Raw genomic sequence first — 20023 nt, forward strand, 5'->3', positions numbered from 1 at the left:
TTCTGATTTTGTTGTTAAACTAGACCAGACAACTGACCGGTTCACCAGTTTCTAGTCTGAACCGGCCGGTCCAGTTCAGTTTTTTGTTCATTGGATGTGATTATTCAATGAAACTTTCATACACAACCATGTCAAAGGAAAGTCTGTGTACGCACATATGTTTGTGTGTGTGTGTCTACATATATATATATATATATATATTAGATATTTAAGAGTTAAGATATCAATTTGTCTTTGAAGTTTTCATTTTGAAAAAGTATGAGGAATTTTTTTTGGGAGTAAATTTATTTTAGAAATTTGAAATCGTAGCAATATTGCTGCTTATTGTTAAAAAAACTAACATTGACTGTTAATATTTTTAACGGCAAGGGATAATATTGCTACGATTTCAAACTTTCAAAGTAAATTTGCATCCTGAAAAAACTTTCAGATATCCAATGCTTCTAAGTGAAAATTTCTAGGACAAATTTGTATCTTAACTTAATAATTAATACTGTCTATTGTCTTGACATGGAACGAAGCTTGAAGGAAGCATAAATGCCTACTACCACCACCAGAACTGCGGCGCCTACACATAAAAGCTTCTGTTTATCTCCTTCACCGAACCTATTGGCCAATCTTGTTACAGTTTGAGAAGCAGAACCGGCCATATCTTTGATCTCTTTACCTCTTGAAGATTCACTCACTATATCTCCATGGTTCTTTTCTTTCAATATATCAGTTTGAATATCCATTTGGTTTTCTTCTTTCTCTGGGGTTTTCTTCAAGCTTGAACTTTCATCTATAATAAGCATGGCAGATTCTTTTCTTTCTTCCTTACTTTTTTCTCTTGCCAAACTCAGATCTTTTTGAAATCCGTCCTTTTCCCTCTTCTTTGAGGTTTTCTTCAAGCCTGAACTAACAGCTTCTTTTCTTTCTTCCTTACTTTTCTCTCTTGCCAAACTCAGATCTTTTTGAAATCCATCATTTTCCCTCCTCTCTGAGGTTTTCTTCAAGCCTAAACTTTCATCTGTAATAACTATAACAGCTTCTTTTCTTTCTTCCTTATTTTTCTCTCTTACCAAACTCAGATCTTTTTGAAATCCGTCCTTTTCCCTCCTCTCTGAGGTTTTCTTCAAGCCTAAACTTTCATCTATAATAACTATAACAGCTTCCTTTCTTTCTTCCTTATTTTTCTCTCTTGCCAAACTCAGATCTTTTTGAAATCCGTCCTTTTCCCTCTTCTCTGAGGTTTTCTTCAAGCCTAAACTTTCATCTGTAATAACTATGACAGATTCTTTTCTTTCTTCCTTACTTTTCTCTCTTACCAAACTCAGATCTTTCTGAAATCCATCCTTTTCCCTCTTCTCTAAGGTTTTCTTCAAGCTAGAACTTTCATCTGTAATAACCAAGTCAGATTCTTCTCTTTTGAATTCCTTACTTTTCTCTCTTTCCAAACACTGATCTTTCCGAGGTGATGCCTTTCCTTCCTCAATCTTCTCATCGTCTAATGTAACTTCTTGAGGAATTCCCTTTCCCTCTTGATCCTTCTGGAGCATTCTAGATTCTCCTTTGTCTATCTCTATGATTAATGAAGAATCTTCTGTTGTACTCTCTTTCATCTCATCCTCATGAGGCTTTTGATCATCCTCTTGAGGCATTTTACGAGATTCTTCATGAGTGACTTCTTCTGGTGGGGTTGGTGGTGTTTCATCTTTTTTCTCATCAGATTCTCTTTCACTCTCCATCTTTGATTTGGGTTTTTCCTCAGAAACACCTTCTGTTGTACCTTCTTGAGGAATTCCCTTTCCCTCTTGATCCTCCTGGAGGATTCTAGATTCTTCTTTGTCTTTCTCTGTGATTGATGAAGAATCTTCTCTTGTACTCTCTTTCATCTCATCCCCATGAGGCTTTTGATCATCCTCTTGAGGCATTTACGAGATTCTTCATGAGTGACTTCTTCTGGTAGGGTTGGTGGTGTTTCATCTTTTTTCTCATCAGATTCTCTTTCACTCTCCATTTCTGATTTGGGTTTTTCCTTAGAAACACCTTCTGTTGTACCTTCTTGAGGAATTCCCTTTCCCTCTTGATCCTCCTGGAGGATTCTAGATTCTTTGTCTTTCTCTGTAATTGATGAAGAATCTTCTCTTGTACTCTCTTTCATCTCATCCCTATAAGGCTTTTGATCATCCTCTTGAGGCATTTTACGAGATTCTTCATGAGTGACTTCTTTGGTGGGGTTGGTGGTGTTTCATCTTTTTTCTCATCAGATTCTCTTTCACTCTCCATCTCTGATTTGGGTTTTTCCTCAGAAACACCTTCTGTTGTACCTTCTTGAGGAATTCCCTTTCCTTCTTGATCCTCCTGGAGGATTCTAAATTCTTCTTTGTCTTTCTCTATGATTGATGAAGAATCTTCTCTTGTACTCTCTTTCATCTCATCCCCATGAGGCTTTTGATCATCCTCTTGAGGCATTTTACGAGATTCTTCATGAGTGACTTCTTCTGGTGGGGTTGGTGATGTTTCATCTTTTTTCTCATCAGATTCTCTTTCACTCTCCATCTCTGATTTGGGTTTTTCCTCAGAAACACCTTCTGTTGTACCTTCTTGAGGAATTCCCTTTCCCTCTTGATCCTCCTGGAGGATTCTAGATTTTTCTTTGTCTTTCTCTGTGATTGATGAAGAATCTTCTCTTGTACTCTCTTTCATCTCATCCCCATGAGGCTTTTGATCATCCTCTTGAGGCATTTTATGAGATTCTTCATGAGTGACTTCTTCTGGTGGGGTTGGTGGTGTTTCATCTTTTTTCTCATCAGATTCTCTTTCACTCTCCATCTCTGATTTGGGTTTTTCCTCAGAAACACCTTCTGTTGTACCTTCTTGAGGAATTCCCTTTCCCTCTTGATCCTCCTGGAGGATTCTAGATTCTTCTTTGTCTTTCTCTGTGATTGATGAAGAATCTTCTCTTATACTCTCTTTCATCTCATCCCTATGAGGCTTTTGATCATCCTCTTGAGGCATTTTACGAGATTCTTCATGAGTGACTTCTTCTGGTGGGGTTGGTGGTCTTTCATCTTTTTTCTCATCAGATTCTCTTTCACTCTCCATCTCTGATTTGGGTTTTTCCTCAGAAACACCTTCTGTTGTACCTTCTTGAGGAATTCCCTTTCCCTCTTGATCCTCCTGGAGGATTCTAGATTCTTCTTTGTCTTTCTCTGTCATTGATGAATAATCTTCTCTTGTACTCTCTTTCATCTCATCCCCATGAGGCTTTTGATCATCCTCTTGAGGCATTTTACGAGATTCTTCATGAGTGACTTCTTCTGGTGGGGTTGGTGGTCTTTCATCTTTTTTCTCATCAAATTCTCTTTCACTCTCCATTTCTGATTTGGGTTTTTCCTCAGAAACACCTTTCTCTCTCTTGCTTGCTTCTGGTTCAACTTCAGGAGTAGTAGATTCCTGTTTGGTTGTTTCTTGTTCTTGAGCTGGTTCTGGAATAGGCTTCTTTGGCATTCTAATGGTAATTTTTGCTTTTTCCCCTTCTTCAAACTGTCCCTTAAGCTCACCAGCATCACAATTTTTTGGAATTGTAAACTCTACACTGAAACGTTGCCGCTTATTATCTGCAATTGCTCGTTCACCAAAAACTCTGATTCTCCCGTAGAATGCTTCATAGTTTGCACCAACTTCTTGTTTTTTAAAACCTGATGAAAAAAATACATATATTTTGTGTAAAAAAAATTGCTAATGAAAAGTTGCCTCAGTTAAATAAAATTATGTCCTTTTTGTTTTATAGTTCATGGATCATGTCCCCTTCTTTTATTAAAAACAAATACTGTTATAAAAATATGGGAACTGAGAAGCTTTTTCTTTGTCAAAAAGACTCTTACTACACATTTGTTTTTATTGATTTCGTAAGCTATTTCATAACTTAAGCATATTTACACTTCAAATATTACTTTTTTAATTTTTTTTAAATTATTTCTCTAAAAAAAATTGAATTGTGAGTTTTGTACCGGCAAATCACAGTGCTATAATTTAGAAATAATATAACTGTTTTTATAACTTTTATGCATGTGGATTTATATGTGTGTATCAATACTATAAGCTCAATCAAGTTATTGGCCCAAAAAAAAAGGAGCTCAATCAAGTTATAATCCCGTCTAAGTGCTTAAACATATTTCGATTTAACTTATTTCTCCATCTTTTTTTAAAGCCAATTCTTTCAACTTCTCAAAGTAACTGAATGGTGGGTTTCGCATCATGCACGAAGCTTAAGTATTACATCATACTACCTCCGATTTTTAATATACTGCCTCTGATACTTAATATAAGATTCTGTTTGATTTTTATTTTGATCCTAAATATAATACCCCAATCCACTTTGGCTCTCATATTTATATAATTTTTTCCAAAGTAGCCATTCTAATAATGATAGTTCTAGTCAATACACTTGATTAACAAGGATATTCTAGAAAGGACAATACCTATTTAGGACAAATAACTAACTAACTTACTCTCTTAATCTTCTCAAATTAGTCAACTGGCTCTTATAATTAGGACCGGAGGTAGTAAGACCTAGTTGACTAATTTGGTGAGATTAAGAAAATTAGTTAAGTTAATTATTTGTAATAAATATACGTTGTTTTTTTCTAGAACACCCTTGCTGATTATTTGTATTGGCTGGCACTTCCTTTTGATAGAGCCTTTAATATGTGCAAACTATAATGACTACTTTGAAAATAAATATGAATGATAAAGTGGACTTGGGTCTTATATTTAGAACCAAATTAAAAGTCAAACAAGTTTTTATATTAAGGATTGGATGTAGTAGATTATATATATAGATATAGATGGGATAATTATGAAGTAATAATTTTTATTGGGAATAAGTTTAATTTGATTTTTTTTTTAAATCTCTTTTTTATGTAGTATTTGTATAATTAACAAATTATAAGCATATTGACTAATGTCTATAATGAGAAAGATATAAAGATTCAATAAAATGGGAAAAGCTATAAGAACATGATTGAAAATCAGATCATATATAAGGATCGACGAATTAATTTTTCTTAAATTCTAAGTTAGATAATGATACAAACCAGGAGTATGAACAAGACGAAGATGAGCATCTGCAGTTTCCATGTCTTCCATATGTGGGGTGAAAAATTCATATGATATTGGTTGTTGGGCATTGGAATTTTGGGCGGAAGACATGTTTTCTAGTATTTCTCTTTGTTTCAGAAAACTATGGCACGCAGCAACTTTTATTGAATTGCATTCAAGGGTCTCAACTTTCAATATTTATACACAGAGGATGATGCCCTCTGCTTTTGGGTTTGTTTTCCTATTAATGAGATTATTCCTTTTTGGTTTGTTCAGAAATGAATTGTGACTATTGAAGTTAGTTGATGAAAGAGTTTTTGATGTTTTCCTTATTGATATGAGAAGGATAGCTTGTTTTAGAGATAAAGCCAAAGTTCTTTGTTTGGCTCATACACTTGAACTTCCAGTTACCTTCTCATGAAAAAAACCACAGGGAGATTTTTTTTTTTGGGAATTAATTTTAACAGTTTTTACCATAAAATGGATTTTAGAAGAAAATTGGGTGTTGGGGGGGGGGAATTAATCTTGTTTGTTCTTTATTTTGCTTTATTTTACTATTAAGAGCATTTAAGTTTGACTTGAATCAGAGCATTTAAGTTTGACTTGAATACCTATTCTGTACTTCTGTTATTAGATAATGAAATTAATAATTATTACTCCTTCAGTCCTTAATATAGGACTCAAATATTAAGTTAGTTTTGGTCCTAAATATAAGACTTACTTTTTATATTTATTAATGTTCTCTAAATTACTCTTATAGATACTCTTTCAACCATAATCAAGTAGAAGAGGGAAGGGGGTATTAAGAAAAATGATTAAGTGTTTTAAGAAAAACGTATCACATTTCTCGTAATTAACTAACTTAACTAACTTCTTTAATCTAATCAAATTAATTAAATGAGTATTATATTACAGACCAGAGGAGTAGTTATTAATAACTCTAATATTTAACATAAGAAGGATTATAATATAAAATGCTCACATTGCACGAGGGATCATATCCTCTCAAAATCTTTTCTTTCCTTTTCTTCTTAAAATCTCATCTCAATCCTTAGAATTAAGAAATGGATGGTTCACATTTAACATTTTATAAAATTGCTTTTATAATATCTTATAAATTTTTTTATATACTAAAATTGTGAATTATCCATGTTAAATGTTAACTGTTTAATTTTATTTTTCATGTAATATTATAAAAATATTAAGCCTGAATTTTCTATTTTTTAATCTAAGGATAGAAATGAGATTCCCAAGAGGAGAAAAAAAAAAACAGTGAGATTGTGAGAGGATCCAGATCTATTATTATCGCATGAACGTATGAAACATGATGTTAATTTATAGTTGGCTGCTGAAAAATGAACCAAAAGTAGGAACAAAAAAATAGTTGATTCATATTTGTGTATTGCATGTGGCTAGAAAAGGAATAAAGAATCTCCTCAGATTCAGGTCACTAAGATTTGGCCTTTTGGTTATGGGATCTGCACGTGAGCGTCACATGTGAAATGAAATGCCATGGGAATAATAGCAATTAATTGAGGATTCTCGTTTTAATTACATACTTAAAATCTAAATTCATTTCAAAGTAGTCATATTTAATGGTGATTGTTTAAGTCTTATTTTGCTACACGAATACGAGATGATTGTATAAATTTTACACCTCTGTACTTAATACAAGAACTAGTTAAAGATAGATTTGATTCTAAATATATAGGATTTCAATTTATTTTTTCTCTCAAATTTATAATATTTTCTCTAAAATATCTTTGGTGATGTTCAGAGGTTCAGACCAACAAATAATTTTAATGTATATAATTAAAGAAAGTAACTTAAAGAAATCAATATCCATTTGTTATAATTAATCAACTTAACCAATTTAATTAATTTTTTCAAATTAGTTATCTAGTTTTTATAGTAAAGATTAGAAGTAATACAGTACTCCCTCTAGTTCAAAATATAAGATAAAATTTATATATTTACACTTATAAAAAATAGAGTTAGAATCAGTTTAAACAATAAATATATAAGCCATGTATTTTTTTTTTCAAAATACCCTTATTAATGAAGAGAATAAGTTAAAAATGCAATAAAAGAATGAAAAAGGAAAGAGAATATATGAGAATAAAATTAGGAAAAAAAACTTATTAAATGCTTAGACAAAAATAAATATTATTTCATAAAGAAAATCAAGCCCCTTCAATAAAGTTCAGTTTATATTTTGAACGAGAAGTACCATTGTATCTTGTCAACAACCAAAGTTTTGGTATTAAGCTTTTTTTTTTTTGGTTGCCAACTTCGGTTTAAGTTATTAATTTTCAATCAAAAGGTCACACTTAGTAACTTTATTAGTTGTTTTCTTTACCATCTGTTTGGTAGAAGGGAAATAGGAAGAGGAGGGAGAGAAATTTTTCATGAGCTCGATTTAAAAAATTAAAAAATAAGAGTTATAAAATTTTAGTAAACAGAAGACGTAAAATAAAAAATAATTAAAAGTTTTTAATCCTATTTATCCAGTTTTTATATCAAGCTAATCAAACTTATTCCTCTCATCCTTTTGACCCTTCTGTTTTTCTCATATCAGAGAGACCCTTAATCTTCATTTAATCTTTTACAACTGGCTCTGTATTGTCTAATTACCAACAATTTTCTTTGTACATAATTACCTGAAATAATTTTATTGCATTTTTTTTCAACAGTTGTCACACCTTTTTTTTTTTTTGCCATCATAAAAAATTTATCATTAATCATCACAAAATACATTCAAGTCCGTCAAAAAGAAAACGAAGACACAAGGTTATCTAAAATTATGTCTCCGTCTATATCTAGTAAGAATTGTAAACTCCATATCCAACCAGCCGACTTCTTCATTAAAGCTTTAGCAGCCTAATTTGCTATTTTTCTGTTGATCTTATATATAAAACTTATTTGATATGTTTATTAATTTTTTTAAATTAAACTATTAATATTCTGTCAATAATAATCAAGTAAGAAAGGCAGAGAGAAAATTAAGAAAAATTCTTAAGATATTTACAAAAAAAATATCATATTAACTAATTTAACTAAAATTATTAATCTATTCAAATTATTTAATTAGATAAAAGACAAAAAATATTAAATTTGCTTCCCTGAAAATGGTTTCCTATAATTTGAATTTAGTAATTAGGTCATAGATAAATAATTTAGTAATTTCAATTTTTTTTTTTGTACATTCTCTCTTAAATACTACCTTCGGTCCTAATCATAAGACCCAGTTGACTTATTTGAGGAGATGAAAGAAGTAAGTTAAGTTAGTTATTTGTAATAAATAAGTGTTGTCATTCCTAAAATATCCTTACTAATTAAGTGTATTGGCTAGAACTATCATTATTAGAAGGATTATCTTGAAAAAAAATATATAAATATGAGAGACAAAATAGATTGGGGTCTTATAATTAAGACCAAATAAAAAATCAAACGAAATCTTATATTAAGAACAGGAGGTAGTATAATATATTTAGCAAAAATATGTAAAGAAGGAAGTAAGGAAGAGACGTCGGGTAGAGTGAGAGGAATTTAATGGACTAACGTGGCGCATTACAACGTTCGGTTCGAAGGAACCAACCAAACCCACATTCTCTTCGGCGGCAGCCTTCCTTTTCATATCCCTGAATTTTTTAGATAAGCTTTTCCGATAATAATCGGGGGAAAGAGTCAAATATGCTGGCCCGTGGCACTTCTGGGGCTGTTGTGGGTTGGCATAGAATGCTGAGAAAATCACTGTTGCATCCTTTGCCTCTTCCATCTTCTTGTGCACTTCTTGGCCCCAACCTTCCTGATGTTTGGGTTCCCAGACAGAACACTTCTGATACCCATTTCTCAGAAAGACAAAACTTTGAGTTTGAAGGTACCAATTTACTGCTCTACTGTTGTATAATCCTTTGTTCAGGTCACTTAAGTGAGTCATGCAAAAGGGTGAGCATAATGCTGCGATTCTAGTGTTCTCTAGAGCTCTGCTTTGGTCATCTCTGTTAATAGGTTTTGTTTCATATTTTTTACCCTGTTATTTGTTATTTGTGATGCGAAAGGGGTGAAGTCTAATGCTGTCATTCTCGGAGGGAAATCGATTGCCCAAGACGTGAAACAAAAAGTAGCTGAAGAAATAGGGAGAATTAAAAGGACAATTGGGAAGTCTCCTAAGTTGGCTGTGGTTCTTGTTGGTGATAGAAGAGATTCTCAGACCTTCATCCACATTAAGTTAAAAGCCTGTGAGCAGGCTGGCATTGAAACATCGGTAGCCCTCTTGCCTCAAAACTGTGAAAAAAAAGAACTACTTGATGTTGTTACCAATTTTAACAAAGACCCAGCTGTGCATGGCATCATTGTGCAACTTCCCCTGCCCCAAGTAATTTCTATTCCATTTTTACTTTTTACAAATTACTTGCGCTTGTTAACCTAAAGCTCTGATTCAGCGCAATGGAGGCTCCGTTTGATCTAAAATTAGATATAGTACTGTGAGTAAGTTGCTTTGACCTCCCATACATTAATTTTGGTGAAGTTACAGGAATTTTGTGCATGAAAATTCTGATTCATAAAAATTGATGGAATTATATGGTCCAATATGGAACTATTAATGACTTTGTTATTTGAAATTAATATGCAGCATTTGGATGAGGAAAATGTCATCAACTTTGTGAATCCAGAAAAGGATGTGGATGGCTTTCATCCCTTAAATATAGGAAACCTTGCCGTGAAGGGAAGAAAACCATTCTTCATTCCTTGTGCTTCTAAGAGCTGCATTGAGTTGTTGCTTAGGCATGGAGTGGAAATTGGTGGGAAGAGAGCAGTTGTAATTGGAAGAAGTAAAATTGCGGGGTTACCCACTTCGTTGCTGTTGCAGGTAAGTACTTATATGTTGTTTCTGAGCAGAATGTTTATGTTGGCAGGTTGCTAATTTGTTGTCTTTCAAGTAGAGGCATCATGCAACAGTAAGCATGGTACATGCATTCACAGAGAACCCAGAATGGGTAACATCTGAAGCTGACATTGTGGTAGCAGACGTTGGGATGCCCAATATGATTCGTGGCAATTGGTTAAAACAAGGAGCGGTCGTGGTTGACATGGGAACAAATCAAGTTAAGGTACAAACTCTCTGTCATTTGAGTTAGGCTAAATGAGCGGAGACATTATCACTTTCAGTTTAGTAACTGTCAGAATGCGAGGCTCTTTCCAATCAATTGTCTAATTTGTATTAAAAGAAGAAATTTGATTCAAATGGAAGTAATCATAGCCTAGTACAAGCCTAGGTTTTTTAATTTCTGTCTTCCACTTTAGCTTTGACTTTCTTCAGAGATTTATTTTGATAAAAATGCTTGCATATGTTTTAATTTCACGAAAAGTAGGATGTACCTAGATGGTTTTCTTATAATTTGACTGGTTAAAGTTAGTTTTAACAAATTTTGATTTTCTTTTACCTCTATTATTATTATTACTACTACTATGATTATTTCAGATAGTGTTAATTACGATGAGGATGAGTCTAATATCTATGTGTAATTTAAATACTTGACCAACACCTTTTTTTTAACTACAGTATTACTTTGTTACAGATGTGGGATAGTTAATAAAATTTCAGAGGTTCTTTTCTCCTTTCTTTGACCAAGTAAGAGGCAAATGCATGTTGTTGGGTTGAGTAAGAGCGAAAAGGCTTCTCAAGTAAGGTTTCAAATGTGAGTATTATGGTTAGGGGAAAAAAAAACTTTGAGAGCTATCCTCTGTTTGGGACCCAACATTGCTCAAATTTAGATTCACTGGCGATGTTGAAAACCCAGTGGTTGTCACCCAGAAAAGATGCATGCTATTAAGCGATAAGATGAATTTTCTTGTCCTTCTATTCATTTGATGTGCTTAACACAACTTGCAGCACCCCAACAAAGAAGGCTTCCGTGTCATAGGAGATGTTTGCTATGAAGAGGCGATCAAGGTGGCATCAGCCCTTACTCCTGTGCCCGGAGGTTTGGGACCAATAACAATATCAATGCTTCTTTCCAATACCCTTGATGCAGCAAAACATGCATATGGGTTGGTTTGAATCAGTTGGTTGTTCCAAGATATAAGCTCTATGTTGTATCTGGCTCTGTGCATGGATATTCCTAACCATGTAAGCAAACCAAATCAATGTGAAGTTTCTCTTGAAAAGCCATTGCGTCTTGGATGGATCAGTATGGGAATCTGCATATAGCAGGTGCAGTAAATTTGAGATTCAAGTGAGTATGGAATCGTAAGATTATAAACATTTTAAGAAATTTGGGTGCATTGCACAGGTTTTGCACATCAATGAGCCATACTCTTATGTAGCATTTGAAAGCTAACCAAACTGTTTTATGTGCTGTACATACCAACATCAAAGTTCTTCGACTCTGTAGCTATTCTTGGCTTCGTTTATTTTTGAAAGTTTGAACCTTCCTTGCACAAGTAAAAAACAAATGGGACTTCTGATTTTGTTTTGGAACTGTGTTTGAGCTGATATAGGAGGAATCATAGTGCTATTTGTTGTTTCTAGTTTGTATTGCTGTACAAAAACATTACTCGGAGGGCATTACTTTTGTGGACAGCAAATTTGCTTTGCATGTATATATATCTACTGGAAAAAGGAGACACACACTCATAGACGTCATGTGTCAATCTATATATCTTTGAACTGTTACCAAGTGTTGTCTCCTATAATGGTTTGGAAGCTGTACCAATTTGTGCGTGTATATGCCTAAGATGTTGGCATATTTTTCTTCTCTTCGAGCTAGCTGATTATTTATTGTAATCAATATTCTGATTGTCAAATTTGTATATATTTTCAGTCAAGTAATTAAATAATTAAATAAATTTGCATAATGATCAATCACATGTCCCTTTTATGCATTCTCGCCTTGTAGCTAATAGCATTAATTGTAGCTTCAAATCCAAATGGAAATGGTTGTATTGTTCACCATATTTGGAATGGTAAGAGAACCTTTTTTCTTTTTGTGCTGATCGACTATCAACCCAAAATTGATGGTTTGATCTGGGGGTCACTCAGGTTCCTGATCTGTACAGAAATAGAAGATGGATGCTGCATGGTGCTTTTAAGGGTAATCCAATTACAGCGAGATAGCAGACCATTTTGCAACGTTTGTGCTTCGGAAATCATTATTTGATGTTTTCTAAAGATGTCTTAATAGACAACCTAGTTTACTGAGTAAGTTATCAACAAATGCTTGTACCAAAATTATCAACATTGGAGATTATAGTTTGAACTATTATCTGAGGAAGGGATTTTTTGTCTAGAATATACCGACCTGTAATTGTGATTTTCATCAACAGGGTGCTTTATTTTATTTGTATGGGATCTGTTTTTAGAAGCCCCTTTTGTGGATGGAAGCATTATTCCTTAGCAGGAATTTATACTCTGAACTTGTTTGTGGAATGTTGTACTTCAGGCGAAAGACTTAGAACATAAATGACAATTGTTGTTCTGTAGACGGTGCTAAGGGTTGGCTTTTACCTTAACACAGTATTATGAAATAAGCACTTGAGTAGAGAATTAGATCTAGGCTTCCTATGAAGAGGAGAACTTATAAACTGCATAAGCCCCCACTGCTGCAAGTACTAACACTGAGGCACCCATGTTCCAAAGTAAGGGCTTGTCTTCTTTATCCCACTTCCCCTGTGCAATTCTTGCGAAAGCCTGGGAAGCAGAAGTGGCAACTTCTTTGATTCCCTTCCCTATTGTATCAACTTCAGCTTTGCTGGTCACTTCCTTTTCCTTCTCAGGAATTTTTGGAACGGAATGTTCACCTGTTTTGACCAACTCTCTTCTTTCTGTGTTTTCTTTCTGGATAACCATGCTCTTCTCCTTCACACCATTCCCAGTCTTTCTTGACTCAGAAGGCTTCCCTTCTTTTATAATTTCTTTTTCTGAAATCCTTTCTTTCTCCGCATCTTCACCTCTCCTTTTCCCAGTCTTTTCACCTGATGGCTTTCCATTAACTGATGTTAATGTCGCATTTTGATCTGTTCCTTCTTGACCTCTCTCTGGTTTTTCATCCAAGGGCTTTCTGGGAACCATCTCTGATTTGGGTTTTGGCTCAGTTTCTTCTTTAATCTTCTGAGGCACACCATCTGCTTTCTTTTCTGCTACTGCCATTGTCAATTCCTTCTCTGGCTTTTGGCTATCAATAGATGGGATCTTTTCCTCACTTTTCTGTGCCTCCATATCACCAGGGCCTGTACTAGCAGATTTGGGTGGGATGGCTTGTTCAGCTTTCTGGGATGGGCCTGCAAGTGCTTGTTCTTGGGTTGGTTTCACTTCTGCTTGTGGAATGATCTTCTTTGGCATTATAATGGAAAGAATTCCCTGACGAAAGTTGCTCTGAACTTTGTTCATAATGCAATTTTGAGGAACTTGGTATGCCTCTCTGAAACGGCTCCTTCTGATGCCTCCATCAATGGGTCTTTCCCCAGAAACCCTCAACAGTTTAGATGATTCGTCATATTGAACCCTTATGCGTTCCTTTGTGAAGCCTTTCAGAAGCATGAGAGAAACATAAGTTGATAAATGGATTTGAAGCTTCTATAATTTTTAATAAATAATTTAGTTTATGTTTTAAACTTTTTCATGGAAAAATTGCCATTATTAATTTAAATACATTATTTTTCAAAAAATAATCAATTGAAATGTATTCATAAAACTTAAAATGAAATTTAAATGTAAGGTAATGTTTTCTTTTATCACAAATTTGTCATATATTTTTTTAAAATACCCCATACGAATTGAATTAAATTTATGAAAAAATATATAGCTTTTTCTGGCTTGATCTATTTTCTGGTTTGATCTATAGAAATATTGATGATTTTCTAATTATTTTTTTCCGGTCTTGATACACAACAATGATTTTTTATTTTTACGGATTATTTGATTGAATGAAATTGATTCATTTCAAAAGAAAGAGCTCGTACTGAAACATAAAGAAAACTAAGGCACACCTTGATATATATTCAATGACCAAAAAAAAAAAACAGAGAGAAAACCCCAATTGAATCCAGTTGAACTATCAAAATTTAAATTAAGATCTGCACTTTTAATAAATCCATAATTAGGCTAAAAAGCCTTATTAGGGATTTTTTAATGTTATTAAAAGACTAAAATGTCCCTTTAAGTTAGTAAATTAGTAATTGTTTCAATTAATTTATGACCTAGCTTCTTTTTTTCTTGAGATGCTACTTGATGATCTATTGGTTTCACATGTTTTTGCCCCATATAAATATATGACTTTTTTTAATATAAGTTTATATTAAGCAATTCATATTACTCCATTCGTCCAATCAAATGTTGGAAAAATTATTTTGATTTCTAATATCAGTTCATATTAATTATTACTATGAATTTTAGTCATGAGATTATAAAATATAATACGATGAAAACGTCTATATGACAGATACAACAAAGCACTTAAGAAAAAAAATGATAAATTTGATGCTAAAACCTACGAATACATTAAGATTCTGATTTTTTTAATTATAAAAAGAAAATTTTTCTTCAAAAAATTATTAATTTAATAGTATTGGAATCAAGTAATTAAAAGGTTCTTGTTTCTTATCAATATATTAGAGTTAGTATAAAATATTATATTATGCATTATCAATTTTTTGCTCTTAGTATTTCTAAATTTTTTAATGTAAAATATTTTTTTATAGATAAATACTATATAATGTCAAGTTTTTACGATTTGATATTTTTTTTTCAAAACAATATTATTTTAAATTATCAAAGGTATTTTAGTCTTTTAACACTATTAAAAAATTATTAATAAGGTTTTTTGGTCTAATTAGGAATTTGTTAAAAATATGGGTTTTAATTTGAGTTTTGATATTTCAAACGGATTTAATTAGGATTCTCTCAAAAAAAATATTATGATTCGAAAATTGAGATATATCATGCTGGCCAAAAAAACAGAGATATGTCATATCTATTTGTGATTTTATTATTTGCTTATTGAAAGTATTTTTATCATTACAATTCAATAGTGAGATCATTTTTCTCTTATTTTTTATTTGGTTGGACTCTAATATTTAAATATTTATTATTAATTTTCAAAGTATTCAAAATATTTTTATATGTACTTAATATAAACGGTTAATATTCAATCTCAATTGTTTGATCTATGGAAATATTGATGATTTTCTAATTATAATATAAGTTTTATACGAAAATAAATAAGTTAAAAAAAAATAACAAATGACACTACAAACTTAACAAATCTTAATAGCAGATAGCAAGAACTCCGCTGATTCTAATCCCATTAAAGTTAAAAGAAAAAATTGGCAGCTTTTACCTTCTGCTACTTATTATGAGAACATTTTAACAACTTCATAAATATTAAAAAATTTAGTTAAATTCAAAAAGTTTTTATACTATAAGAAATAATAACTGCTCACTTGTTATTAGAACTTACTAGTAATTATTTTTTTTTGGGAGTTGAAATCTTATTGTAGTTCTCCTTTAAATTTATTTCTTGTGGATTTCAAGAATCGGCATCTACTCCATATTGCCATAAAAGCTGGAAAGAGGATTGCTAATGGAAAAGAATAGATGCCGGGAATTTCAAGTTCATTCCGTTCTCTATAATAAGATTTTCACTAACCAAAAACATGCATAGTTAACTTGATTTTCAGTAAACAATGTCAACTAATTAATAACTCAAGCATTCTGAATTAAAGCAATCACATTAAAAAAGAAATGTCACACCAATGGTAAGCTGTTCTAGTGACAGCACCGCCCACTATGATTGAATGAGGTCTCAAATTCGAGCTCAACTTTAATATATTTGTACGTGCATGTGCGTTTAAATTGCATAACTGGGAAAAAAAAGTTATTTCATTTTTTATTATGATAAAATTCAATTTAGTTGATAGTATTAGATATTTTATATTTTTTTAATTAAAAAAGGAGAAGAAAGAAGAAAATATTCTGGGAAGATGAAATATCAGAACGAAAGAATGGAACAGGGATGAACCAGGAAGTTGAATCCGCAGGACGTGAGCTTCTGGGTTTTCTGTCAGATCAGACTTAGGCTTGAAGTCTTGATACACAGGACGCAGATTAGATGGCTGAGTCCTGAAAGCTGGTCTTCTTGGCCTCATACTCATAGCCATAATATCTTCTTTTTCTTTCTCTCTTTTTCTCAACTTTCTCTCTCGCCAAACAACAATATGTTCTAGCACACAACTCCTTCAATATAATCCAACTTTCTGGGTGTGCATGTATTTATACATATGGTGGAAAGCGTTTGCGTTCAAGAAATGATCTTTTTTTTTTTCCCTTGTTGAGGAGAGTATTCCTTGTTGTTTGCTTTGGTTTGTCAATGTAATGGGGTTGAAAAAAATTTGGTCTTTTTGTGAGAGGATTGAGGTATAACTTGTTTGGCAAATAAGGTAATTGTTCTTTGTTTTGAAGAGAAATTTGCAGAGCAAGCCTTAAGTGATCAAACGTTGTGGCTTATAGCTATAGGTTTCCTTCCTTCCTTTCTTTGCTTTTTTAATTTTTTTGGAGTAGCTATAGGTTTTGTTTCTCCTTTCCGTAGTTCTACATAAACACAAGGCATATACGTGTGTTTGGAATTGGGAAAAAAAGGGGGGGGGGGCATATTAACAATTCAGATCCAAAACATCCTAATTTTACTGCAGATCGAGAGACATTTGACATTATGTTTTTGCGTGTTTGTCAAGTTTCCTAGTCATCTTGACAAGTAGACGTAAGGTCACAAAAACTCTCTTTTTACATTTCTAACCTTGTTGTAAAGTTCCCCATAACAAATTGACAAATGAATGTCGGTACTCGGTAGAATTGCAAGTTGACTTGCTATTTTAATACTCCTCCGATCTTTAATATAAGACTCATTTAACTAATTTGATTAGATTAGGAAAGTTAAGTAAGTTAATTAATTATAAGAAAAGTGATATATTTTTCCTAAAACACCATAATCATCTTTCTTAATATCCCCTCATTTTTCTACCTGATTATGGTTGAAGGAATATTCACAAGGGTAATTTAGAAAAAATTAATAAATATGAGAAATAGATTTTATATTTAGGACCAAAACCAATTCAAGAATTGAATCTTATATTAAAGATCAGAAGAGTATACTATTTCTAATTCCTAATACAAGATACAATTGACTAATTTAAGAAGATTAAGAAAATTATTAAATTACTTAATTAGATGTTACATGATTTCTTTAAAATAGTTATACTTATCAATTCATAAATAAGACATTAGTTTTAAAAAAAAACAATAAATATAAATAATTTAAATTAATTTAGTAACTTCATTAATTTCTGCAAATCAATCAAGAACTCAAGGTAGTACTTCATTTTATAAAAGATGAAACCACATTTTGATTCCTTCTCCTAATGCTATCGTGACACCGGAGATCAAGGGATTACTTCATCATTTGAGATTTAGTTAAAACGTTTCCTTGCCAGAAAGTCCTATCATATTCTAAGCAAGACAAATTTCCTTGCATCAACTTTCCTTTTCATCATAACCCATCTAGCTTTTCAAATTTGTTTGCCCGGCTCACTTGTTAAGCTTGAACTGGAGGGTCTTTTTTCATTTGGAATCGGAGTTGGTCAATGGTCAACTCCGCATATGATTAGTACCCGGTCCCAAATCCATCAAGATAGAAGAGAAGGATCCCACTAGGTTTGTTATGGCCAAGGACCAATGAAGAACCAGAGCTGGTCATTCCACTGGAACCAAGAGATGTTGATCATTCTAAGATAGCCAGTACCTCATACAAATATGTTATTCCTTGGCCACCAATTCTCCATTACAGGATAAAAGATAAAAAGCTGCTCTACTTTGGAGATACCTTCCAAAAAGAAATGAGCCCATATACGTACTCCATTTTCTCTTACCACCTGATTTATTCCATTACATTTCATATCTTGATCCATGTTCTGAAGCATATTATTCAGAATTCATATATCTATTGCACAAAACAGCATACTACAGTAGCGAGTGGTATGTAGATTAATGGACAATGTAGAACATTCAACTCAAGTAGTGTCAACAACATAATATAAAATATTGATGGCAAAATCCAACTTGTACTCTACCAGAAAAAACTAAGATGCTAGTCCAGGGAACTTCAAACTAAAATCACAAAATTGGAACTTGCTACATTCAATATTGCAATCTAACCAACAAATGCTTGGGACTTGTTCAGGATCACTCCTTCGTATTTCACTTGGAACCACTTCATTGCATCCTCCTTTGTGACTCGGTGCTGGATCCCAACACGAGACTTGCACCTGCGGCGACGTCCCACACGGTATCCAGGGCGCTCCAGAACAACATAGAAGTCCATTCCATAGATACCAGTAGATGGATCGTATCTGAAGTAGAGTAGCCAATTTTCAATACACAATACATAACAGTTTTGAAGATTGAAGGAAGAAACTAAATTCAGTTTATAATGCAAAGATGAAAGGATTTATGCACAGAGCCAACGGACAGAAACCGGCCTAATTTAAATAACAGGGAAAAAAACAAACTTAATGGAACTAAAGCTCAGAATTTCACCAAGAATGACAAAATAGTTGATAAAAACCAGAAATAAGGTAAAACACAGCCTGTAAAGACTTTACATGCCATTAGATATGTTGCAGTTCCATAGATAAAACACTATGCACATGACAAAATACTGCAATCTGAAGAGATTTCCCGCTTACTTGATCCCCAAATCAATATGCTCCTGAATGCCAAAGCCGAAACATCCTGTATCACTGAAGTTTCTTCTCAGCAGTTCATATTCCTTCACCTTCAGACCACTCTCCAGAAGCTGCATTGCCTTGTCACCCCTAACAGTGACATAGCATGCAATCTTTTCATTCCTTCTAATACCGAAGGAACGAACAGTATACCTTGCTGTCCAAAAGCAGACAAGCAAACTGAGAACTAATAAAGTGGAAAATGCAGCGAGCAACGAACAATATATCCAAGAACACTAACTTCAGTCACTTTAGCTCCCTCAAGTGAAACTAATCATAAATCTTTCTTTTTATGTTTAAAAGCTAAACATCAACGCAGCCAATAATGTAGTCTTAAGGATACCATGCTCAGAAGTCTTTACTTTAATTGGGATTAAAAATACTTATTGCTCGATTTACAGATTTTAAACCAACAATTATATCAACGAATGCAAGGAACAGCAGTGTAATATGTCTCTCAAATATTTAGAGTGCCGACTTGTGTATCTTGCTCTAAGAGACATTTAGCCATCAAGCAAAATTATATATCAAAATCCCCCAACATTATAACCAACTTGTAATCGAAACCCATATATTATAATCAACTTGGTGACAAGTTCTACAATTTACAACCAAACTTCACCCAGATTTCCCGGCCAAACAAGGAAAAAAAAAACCATAAAGAAAGTGTCGTTGTACAAACCCAACCAAGCATAGCATCACAAGGATAAAAGAATTAACCTTTAGAAAATACTGGGGTTTGGCCACTAAGCTGCTCCAACACCTATAACAAAGCAAAAAAAAAAAAGAATAATTCGAATCAAAAGGTCAATTCGAACCACCAAAGAACAGAAAGGACCATTCACAATACGGATGGAAAACCTTAGCAGCTCTGGTGAGACGATCTCCACTCTCACCCACTGAGATATTGAGAACGAGCTTCTGGACCTTTATTTCCCTCATAGGGTTCGCCAGCTTCTTCTCTGAAGCCTGTTCATGAAGCATTTCACATCAGCCAGAAGCAGAAAATGAGTCATAGAAATGAATAGATAAAAAGTGAGAATAACGAAAAGAGGAGGAGGAAGAAGAGTGCATACCATTGGAAAGGAACCTAGGCGACCTGAAGCGGCGGAGACAGAGAAGAAAGGCAGCTAGAAGAAACACTAATAATGCGAGAGGA

At 33.1% G+C, this 20023-nt stretch overlaps 4 protein-coding genes across 11 annotated transcripts; 1 reads left to right on the plus strand and 3 right to left on the minus strand.

Moving 5' to 3' along the window:
* Positions 1 to 2139: 2139 nt before the first annotated feature.
* LOC114757722 (neurofilament heavy polypeptide-like) lies at positions 2140 to 5196 on the minus strand. Its single transcript, XM_028946793.1, has 2 exons — positions 5082 to 5196; positions 2140 to 3683 (listed from the first exon to the last, which is right to left on the minus strand). The coding sequence occupies exons 1-2, from the start codon at positions 5194 to 5196 to the stop codon at positions 2140 to 2142; spliced, it is 1659 nt and encodes a 552-aa protein (XP_028802626.1).
* Positions 5197 to 8604: 3408 nt separating this feature from the next.
* LOC114757715 (bifunctional protein FolD 2) lies at positions 8605 to 12570 on the plus strand. 7 transcript variants are annotated; one of them, XR_003741605.1, is made up of 6 exons: positions 8605 to 8965; positions 9147 to 9463; positions 9722 to 9958; positions 10032 to 10199; positions 10668 to 10787; positions 10982 to 11058. XR_003741605.1 is itself a non-coding variant. In XM_028946788.1 (5 exons), exons 1-5 carry the CDS (start codon positions 8779 to 8781, stop codon positions 10680 to 10682), a joined length of 924 nt encoding a protein of 307 aa, XP_028802621.1. In that variant the 5' UTR covers positions 8605 to 8778; the 3' UTR covers positions 10683 to 11069. The 7 variants fall into 7 exon arrangements, 2 of the variants coding, with proteins under 2 accessions (XP_028802621.1, XP_028802619.1); XR_003741601.1 differs by lacking the exon at positions 10668 to 10787 and adding an exon at positions 12131 to 12570 and having other exon boundaries at positions 8606 to 8965; positions 10982 to 11324; XR_003741602.1 differs by lacking the exon at positions 10668 to 10787 and adding an exon at positions 12148 to 12570 and having other exon boundaries at positions 8606 to 8965; positions 10982 to 11324.
* On the minus strand, positions 12482 to 16246 carry LOC114757716 (inactive protein RESTRICTED TEV MOVEMENT 2-like). Its single transcript, XM_028946789.1, has 3 exons — positions 16107 to 16246; positions 13072 to 13614; positions 12482 to 13026 (listed from the first exon to the last, which is right to left on the minus strand). The coding sequence occupies exons 1-3, from the start codon at positions 16243 to 16245 to the stop codon at positions 12650 to 12652; spliced, it is 1059 nt and encodes a 352-aa protein (XP_028802622.1). The 5' UTR covers position 16246; the 3' UTR covers positions 12482 to 12649.
* A 1806-nt stretch (positions 16247 to 18052) lies between these two features.
* On the minus strand, positions 18053 to 20023 carry LOC114757718 (60S ribosomal protein L11). Of its 2 annotated transcripts, XM_028946792.1 has the most exons (5): positions 19941 to 20023; positions 19726 to 19833; positions 19585 to 19627; positions 18826 to 19021; positions 18053 to 18489 (listed from the first exon to the last, which is right to left on the minus strand). In XM_028946792.1, exons 1-5 carry the CDS (start codon positions 19941 to 19943, stop codon positions 18291 to 18293), a joined length of 549 nt encoding a protein of 182 aa, XP_028802625.1. In that variant the 5' UTR covers positions 19944 to 20023; the 3' UTR covers positions 18053 to 18290. The 2 variants fall into 2 exon arrangements, with proteins under 2 accessions (XP_028802625.1, XP_028802624.1); XM_028946791.1 differs by lacking the exon at positions 19941 to 20023 and having other exon boundaries at positions 19726 to 19848.

Source organism: Neltuma alba, unplaced genomic scaffold, assembly GCF_004799145.2.
Source record: "Neltuma alba isolate B1F8T4 unplaced genomic scaffold, ASM479914v2 tig00010621_pilon, whole genome shotgun sequence".
Lineage (NCBI taxonomy): Eukaryota > Viridiplantae > Streptophyta > Magnoliopsida > Fabales > Fabaceae > Neltuma > Neltuma alba.

What these genes read in the sequence shown, in the direction of transcription:
- LOC114757722 (XM_028946793.1), bottom strand. Translation starts at nt 5,196, where the DNA reads ATGTCTTCCGCCCAAAATTCCAATGCCCAACAACCAATATCATATGAA. An exon ending in TCGTCTTGTTCATACTCCTG is followed by an intron (nt 3,684 to 5,081) that starts GTTTGTATCATT and finishes TTTTTTCATCAG; the next exon opens with GTTTTAAAAAACAAGAAGTT.
- LOC114757715 (XM_028946786.1), top strand. Translation starts at nt 8,779, where the DNA reads ATGCTGGCCCGTGGCACTTCTGGGGCTGTTGTGGGTTGGCATAGAATG. An exon ending in ACAAAACTTTGAGTTTGAAG is followed by an intron (nt 8,966 to 9,146) that starts GTACCAATTTAC and finishes GTGATGCGAAAG; the next exon opens with GGGTGAAGTCTAATGCTGTC. An exon ending in CCACTTCGTTGCTGTTGCAG is followed by an intron (nt 9,959 to 10,031) that starts GTAAGTACTTAT and finishes TCTTTCAAGTAG; the next exon opens with AGGCATCATGCAACAGTAAG.
- LOC114757716 (XM_028946789.1), bottom strand. Translation starts at nt 16,245, where the DNA reads ATGGCTATGAGTATGAGGCCAAGAAGACCAGCTTTCAGGACTCAGCCA. An exon ending in CCTGCGGATTCAACTTCCTG is followed by an intron (nt 13,615 to 16,106) that starts GTTCATCCCTGT and finishes TGCTTCTGAAAG; the next exon opens with GCTTCACAAAGGAACGCATA. An exon ending in ATTAACATCAGTTAATGGAA is followed by an intron (nt 13,027 to 13,071) that starts AGCCATCAGGTG and finishes GTGAAGATGCGG; the next exon opens with AGAAAGAAAGGATTTCAGAA.
- LOC114757718 (XM_028946791.1), bottom strand. Translation starts at nt 19,848, where the DNA reads ATGCTTCATGAACAGGCTTCAGAGAAGAAGCTGGCGAACCCTATGAGG. An exon ending in GTCTCACCAGAGCTGCTAAG is followed by an intron (nt 19,628 to 19,725) that starts GTTTTCCATCCG and finishes GCTTTGTTATAG; the next exon opens with GTGTTGGAGCAGCTTAGTGG. An exon ending in CATATTGATTTGGGGATCAA is followed by an intron (nt 18,490 to 18,825) that starts GTAAGCGGGAAA and finishes ACTCTACTTCAG; the next exon opens with ATACGATCCATCTACTGGTA.